This window comes from Rhinichthys klamathensis, unplaced genomic scaffold, assembly GCF_029890125.1.
Source record: "Rhinichthys klamathensis goyatoka isolate OS25496 unplaced genomic scaffold, OSU_Roscu_1.1 h1tg000592l_1, whole genome shotgun sequence".
NCBI lineage: Eukaryota > Metazoa > Chordata > Actinopteri > Cypriniformes > Leuciscidae > Rhinichthys > Rhinichthys klamathensis.
Window position 1 is genome coordinate 96,086 of NW_026607049.1, and position 8,915 is coordinate 105,000.

At 49.5% G+C, this 8,915-nt stretch overlaps 1 protein-coding gene across 1 annotated transcript in view; it reads right to left on the reverse strand.

Moving 5' to 3' along the window:
• The window catches only part of abcc3 (ATP-binding cassette, sub-family C (CFTR/MRP), member 3), a 119,458-nt gene that overhangs the window by 32,424 nt on the left and 78,119 nt on the right, over positions 1-8,915 (reverse strand). The window contains exon 22 of the mRNA XM_056240319.1: positions 4,266-4,473. Within this exon, the coding sequence (XP_056096294.1) occupies positions 4,266-4,473 (208 nt within the window). The remainder of the gene's footprint in view (positions 1-4,265; positions 4,474-8,915) is intronic.

Consider the following 8,915-nt stretch of genomic DNA (forward strand, 5'->3'; position numbering starts at 1 on the left):
ACACACACACACCTACAGGGGGCGCCAGAGGAGGGGGAGAGCGTCACTACACACACACACACACACACACCTACAGGGGGCGCCAGAGGAGGGGGAGAGCGTCACTACACACACACACACACCTACAGGGGGCACCAGAGGGAGCAGGAGAACACACACACACACACACACACACACACACACCTACAGGGGGCGCCAGAGGAGGGGGAGAGCGTCACTACACACACACACACACACACACACCTGCAGGGGGCACCAGAGGGAGCAGGAGAACACACACACACAAACACACACACACACACACACCTACAGGGGGCACCAGAGGGAGCAGGAGAACACACACACACACACCTACAGGGGGCACCAGAGGGAGCAGGAGAACACACACACACACACACCTAAAGGGGGTACCAGAGGGAGCAGGAGAACACACACACACACACACACACACACCTACAGGGGGCACCAGAGGGAGCAGGAGAACACACACACACACACACCTACAGGGGGCACCAGAGGGAGCAGGAGAACACACACACACACACACACACACACACACACACCTACAGGGGGTGCCAGAGGGAGCAGGAGAACACACACACACACACACACACACACCTACAGGGGGCACCAGAGGGAGCAGGAGAACACACACACACACACACCTACAGGGGGCACCAGAGGGAGCAGGAGAACACACACACACACACACACACACACACCTACAGGGGGTGCCAGAGGGAGCAGGAGAACACACACACACACACACACACCTACAGGGGGCACCAGAGGGAGCAGGAGAACACACACACACACACACCTACAGGGGGTGCCAGAGGGAGCAGGAGAACACACACACACACACACACACACACACACACACCTAAAGGGGGTACCAGAGGGAGCAGGAGAACACACACACACCTACAGGGGGTGCCAGAGGGAGCAGGAGAACACACACACACACACACCTAAAGGGGGTACCAGAGGGAGCAGGAGAACACACACACACACACACCTACAGGGGGTGCCAGAGGGAGCAGGAGAACACACACACACACACACCTAAAGGGGGTACCAGAGGGAGCAGGAGAACACACACACACACACACACACACACCTACAGGGGGCACCAGAGGGAGCAGGAGAACACACACACACACACACCTACAGGGGGCACCAGAGGGAGCAGGAGAACACACACACACACACACACCTACAGGGGGTGCCAGAGGGAGCAGGAGAACACACACACACACACACACACACACCTACAGGGGGCACCAGAGGGAGCAGGAGAACACACACACACACACACCTACAGGGGGCACCAGAGGGAGCAGGAGAACACACACACACACACACACCTACAGGGGGCACCAGAGGGAGCAGGAGAACACACACACACACACACACCTACAGGGGGCACCAGAGGGAGCAGGAGAACACACACACACACACACACCTACAGGGGGCACCAGAGGGAGCAGGAGAACACACACACACACACACACACACACCTACAGGGGGCACCAGAGGGAGCAGGAGAACACACACACACACACACCTACAGGGGGCACCAGAGGGAGCAGGAGAACACACACACACACACACACCTACAGGGGGCACCAGAGGGAGCAGGAGAACACACACACACACACACCTACAGGGGGCACCAGAGGGAGCAGGAGAACACACACACACACACACACACCTACAGGGGGCACCAGAGGGAGCAGGAGAACACACACACACACACACCTACAGGGGGCACCAGAGGGAGCAGGAGAACACACACACACACACACACCTACAGGGGGCACCAGAGGGAGCAGGAGAACACACACACACACACACACACACACCTACAGGGGGCACCAGAGGGAGCAGGAGAACACACACACACACACACACCTACAGGGGGCACCAGAGGGAGCAGGAGAACACACACACACACACACCTACAGGGGGCACCAGAGGGAGCAGGAGAACACACACACACACACACACCTACAGGGGGCACCAGAGGGAGCAGGAGAACACACACACACACACACCTACAGGGGGCACCAGAGGGAGCAGGAGAACACACACACACACACACACCTACAGGGGGCACCAGAGGGAGCAGGAGAACACACACACACACACACACACACACACACACACCTACAGGGGGCACCAGAGGGAGCAGGAGAACACACACACACACACACCTACAGGGGGCACCAGAGGGAGCAGGAGAACACACACACACACACACACCTACAGGGGGCACCAGAGGGAGCAGGAGAACACACACACACACACACACCTACAGGGGGCACCAGAGGGAGCAGGAGAACACACACACACACACACCTACAGGGGGTGCCAGAGGGAGCAGGAGAACACACACACACACACACACACACTCGCTCGTTTCTCAAGGAAAAGGAGAGATTTTGAGGAATGTTAATGCTGCTCTTCTCCATATAGTGAGATCTTACGGTCTCAAACCGCCAGAGTCACGAGTCAGTAAACGAAGAGTCTCAGTGTTCTCTGTGAACCCATGCACCGCTGTCTATACATGACCGTTACCTGTGAGTTTTACACATTTGTAGACATTTAATGACACATTTCTTTAATAACGATTTGTGGTTATTGGTCAATATTCTCAAGGAAAAGGAGAGATTTAGAGAAATGTTAATGCTGATCTTTTCCATATAGTGACAGACTGTAGTAGTGATGGAACATTTGCCAATCATGTGATATTAGTAAACGAGGCAAAGTTACACACATGCTTCAATGTGAACCCTATATAGGATCAGTTTTATACATCTGTAGACATTTAAAGACTTGTGGTTATTGGTCTGATTAAGCAAGCTCTCCATAAAACAATGATTTAATAAAAAAACAGATTCTATAGAGACACTTCATGCTATTAGATGATTGTTAATTGCATTTAATAGATTATATATTGGTATATCAATGTTTTAAAAAGCTTCGTTTTAAAAAAAAAAAAAAAGTGAGAAAATTCATAAAATTAAAATAAATATATATAATATAAATCATAACTATAACTATTTTTAATATTTACTTTTTTATTTTATATATGTATAAATCAATTCACAGCCAATCAGAAGAGAGTGTGGGCGGAGTCTCTCTCTACTATTTTGCACGCACAACGACATGGATATAAGCACATATTCAAATCAATAAAAACGAAACCATTTTCATATTATTTTAAACACATAATGAGTGACAGATCTGACAATCTTTCTCATTAAATATTTACTTCATTGTTTACATACAGCAGAGTTCATCTTTTGAACGTGCTTTCTGTTTACAAGATTTGAAGTAAATTATCCTTCGCTTTCAATATGGATATTAAAGTCATGCACAATAATATACAAACTCAAACTAACCCATTTTAATATTATACAAAACATTTTTTTTTAAACTCACTTGAATTCATATAAATTACTATTTCATAAATATGATGTTTATGGAGAGTTGCACCACATGACATTTTAAAACCTGAACTTGTCATGAAAAGTAAAATTAACTATTAATTTTAGTATTTAATACATCTAATTATAATTTTATATTATATAATGTAATATAATATCTAATAATATCTATAATGTAATATATTAGTGCTGGGCAATGATTAATCGCATACAAAATAAAAGTTTGTGTTTACATAATATGTGTGTGTGTACTGTGTATAATTATATTGTATATATAAATACACACAAATGCATGTGTATATTTAAGAAAAATATATTATTTATATATAAAATATTTATATTTATATATAATATAAAATATTTATATATAATATAAATTATTATAAATATATATACATGCAAAAATTTCTTAAATATATATACATGCATATGTGTGTATTTATATATACAAAATAATTATACACAGTACACACACATATATTATGTAAACACAAACTTTTATTTTGGATGCGATTAATCGCAATTGTATATAATTTTATATTTATAATTAAAAAAATTATACTAATTTTTTTTTTTTATCTTGACACAGTCCTGAGAGCCAATGACATCATTTCCTGTATATATACTGCATTTCCTAATTCTTTTTATGAGTTTTCTTTTGTTTTTGAAGCTTGACAGTCTCGTTCACTGCAACCTGTCATTAAACAGAAAAGAGTCGGTCTGGATAATCTCTCATGTGTGTTTGGGAGGACGTGAATGCAGAGACGTGAGCAGGGTTGTGTCGGTCATGTGTGTTTGATCACATGAGCGTACCTTGAGAAAGGCCCAGCGCTGCGTACACGCCGACCCTCATCTCCACGCGCGCCTGCGTCCGGTTGAGCTGCGCGTCGTTGGTCCACTCGCTGAGCCAGAAGTTCGCTCCGATCGCAGCGGCGCTCTGACAGCCGTAGAGGAAGCAGATGAAGAGCGAGAGCAGAGGCCCCACAGCCTTCATGTACTCCCAGTACACCTTCAGCTTCACCTACACACACACACACACACACACACACACACAGATGAAGAGCGAGAGCAGAGGCCCCACAGCCTTCATGTACTCCCAGTACACCTTCAGCTTCACCTACACACACACACACACACACACACACAGATGAAGAGCGAGAGCAGAGGCCCCACAGCCTTCATGTACTCCCAGTACACCTTCAGCTTCACCTACACACACACACACACACACACACACACACACACACAGATGAAGAGCGAGAGCAGAGGCCCCACAGCCTTCATGTACTCCCAGTACACCTTCAGCTTCACCTACACACACACACACACACACACACACACACAGATGAAGAGCGAGAGCAGAGGCCCCACAGCCTTCATGTACTCCCAGTACACCTTCAGCTTCACCTACACACACACACACACACACACACACAGATGAAGAGCGAGAGCAGAGGCCCCACAGCCTTCATGTACTCCCAGTACACCTTCAGCTTCACCTACACACACACACACACACACACACACACACACACACAGATGAAGAGCGAGAGCAGAGGCCCCACAGCCTTCATGTACTCCCAGTACACCTTCAGCTTCACCTACACACACACACACACACACACACACAGATGAAGAGCGAGAGCAGAGGCCCCACAGCCTTCATGTACTCCCAGTACACCTTCAGCTTCACCTACACACACACACACACACACACACACACACACACACACACACACACACAGATGAAGAGCGAGAGCAGAGGCCCCACAGCCTTCATGTACTCCCAGTACACCTTCAGCTTCACCTACACACACACACACACACACACACACACAGATGAAGAGCGAGAGCAGAGGCCCCACAGCCTTCATGTACTCCCAGTACACCTTCAGCTTCACCTACACACACACACACACACACACACACACACAGATGAAGAGCGAGAGCAGAGGCCCCACAGCCTTCATGTACTCCCAGTACACCTTCAGCTTCACCTACACACACACACACACACACACACACACACAGATGAAGAGCGAGAGCAGAGGCCCCACAGCCTTCATGTACTCCCAGTACACCTTCAGCTTCACCTACACACACACACACACACACACACACACACAGATGAAGAGCGAGAGCAGAGGCCCCACAGCCTTCATGTACTCCCAGTACACCTTCAGCTTCACCTACACACACACACACACACACACACACACACACAGATGAAGAGCGAGAGCAGAGGCCCCACAGCCTTCATGTACTCCCAGTACACCTTCAGCTTCACCTACACACACACACACACACACACACACAGATGAAGAGCGAGAGCAGAGGCCCCACAGCCTTCATGTACTCCCAGTACACCTTCAGCTTCACCTACACACACACACACACACACACACACACACACACACACACACACACACACAGATGAAGAGCGAGAGCAGAGGCCCCACGGCCTTCATATACTCCCAGTACACCTTCAGCTTCACCTACACACACACACACACACACACACACAGATGAAGAGCGAGAGCAGAGGCCCCACAGCCTTCATGTACTCCCAGTACACCTTCAGCTTCACCTACACACACACACACACACACACACACACACACACACACAGATGAAGAGCGAGAGCAGAGGCCCCACAGCCTTCATGTACTCCCAGTACACCTTCAGCTTCACCTACACACACACACACACACACACACACACACACAGATGAAGAGCGAGAGCAGAGGCCCCACAGCCTTCATGTACTCCCAGTACACCTTCAGCTTCACCTACACACACACACACACACACACACACACACACACACACACACACACACACACACACACACACACACACACACACACACACACACACACACACACACACACAGATGAAGAGCGAGAGCAGAGGCCCCACAGCCTTCATGTACTCCCAGTACACCTTCAGCTTCACCTACACACACACACACACACACACACACACACACAGATGAAGAGCGAGAGCAGAGGCCCCACAGCCTTCATGTACTCCCAGTACACCTTCAGCTTCACCTACACACACACACACACACACACACACACACACACACAGATGAAGAGCGAGAGCAGAGGCCCCACAGCCTTCATGTACTCCCAGTACACCTTCAGCTTCACCTACACACACACACACACACACACACACAGATGAAGAGCGAGAGCAGAGGCCCCACAGCCTTCATGTACTCCCAGTACACCTTCAGCTTCACCTACACACACACACACACACACACACAGATGAAGAGCGAGAGCAGAGGCCCCACAGCCTTCATGTACTCCCAGTACACCTTCAGCTTCACCTACACACACACACACACACACACACACACACACAGATGAAGAGCGAGAGCAGAGGCCCCACAGCCTTCATGTACTCCCAGTACACCTTCAGCTTCACCTACACACACACACACACACACACACACACAGATGAAGAGCGAGAGCAGAGGCCCCACAGCCTTCATGTACTCCCAGTACACCTTCAGCTTCACCTACACACACACACACACACACACACACACACACAGATGAAGAGCGAGAGCAGAGGCCCCACAGCCTTCATGTACTCCCAGTACACCTTCAGCTTCACCTACACACACACACACACACACACACACACACACAGATGAAGAGCGAGAGCAGAGGCCCCACAGCCTTCATGTACTCCCAGTACACCTTCAGCTTCACCTACACACACACACACACACACACACACAGATGAAGAGCGAGAGCAGAGGCCCCACAGCCTTCATGTACTCCCAGTACACCTTCAGCTTCACCTACACACACACACACACACACACACACACACACACACACACACACACACACAGATGAAGAGCGAGAGCAGAGGCCCCACAGCCTTCATGTACTCCCAGTACACCTTCAGCTTCACCTACACACACACACACACACACACACACACAGATGAAGAGCGAGAGCAGAGGCCCCACAGCCTTCATGTACTCCCAGTACACCTTCAGCTTCACCTACACACACACACACACACACACACACAGATGAAGAGCGAGAGCAGAGGCCCCACAGCCTTCATGTACTCCCAGTACACCTTCAGCTTCACCTACACACACACACACACACACACACACACACACAGATGAAGAGCGAGAGCAGAGGCCCCACAGCCTTCATATACTCCCAGTACACCTTCAGCTTCACCTACACACACACACACACACACACACACAGATGAAGAGCGAGAGCAGAGGCCCCACAGCCTTCATGTACTCCCAGTACACCTTCAGCTTCACCTACACACACACACACACACACACACACACACACACAGATGAAGAGTGAGAGGAGAGGCCCCACAGCCTTCATGTACTCCCAGTACACCTTCAGCTTCACCTACACACACACACACACACACACAGATGAAGAGCGAGAGCAGAGGCCCCACAGCCTTCATGTACTCCCAGTACACCTTCAGCTTCACCTACACACACACACACACACACACACACACAGATGAAGAGCGAGAGCAGAGGCCCCACAGCCTTCATATACTCCCAGTACACCTTCAGCTTCACCTACACACACACACACACACACACACACACACACACAGATGAAGAGCGAGAGCAGAGGCCCCACAGCCTTCATGTACTCCCAGTACACCTTCAGCTTCACCTACACACACACACACACACACACACACACACACACACACAGATGAAGAGCGAGAGCAGAGGCCCCACAGCCTTCATGTACTCCCAGTACACCTTCAGCTTCACCTACACACACACACACACACACACACACACACACACACACACACACACACACACACACACACACACACACACAGATGAAGAGCGAGAGCAGAGGCCCCACAGCCTTCATGTACTCCCAGTACACCTTCAGCTTCACCTACACACACACACACACACACACACACACAGATGAAGAGCGAGAGCAGAGGCCCCACAGCCTTCATGTACTCCCAGTACACCTTCAGCTTCACCTACACACACACACACACACACACACACACAGATGAAGAGCGAGAGCAGAGGCCCCACAGCCTTCATGTACCCCCAGTACACCTTCAGCTTCACCTACACACACACACACATACACACACACACAGATGAAGAGCGAGAGCAGAGGCCCCACAGCCTTCATGTACTCCCAGTACACCTTCAGCTTCACCTACACACACACACACACACACACACAGATGAAGAGCGAGAGCAGAGGCCCCACAGCCTTCATGTACTCCCAGTACACCTTCAGCTTCACCTACACACACACACACACACACACACACACACACACACAGATGAAGAGCGAGAGCAGAGGCCCCACGGCCTTCATATACTCCCAGTACACCTTCAGCTTCACCTTCACACACACACACACACACACACACAGATGAAGAGCGAGAGCAGAGGCCCCACAG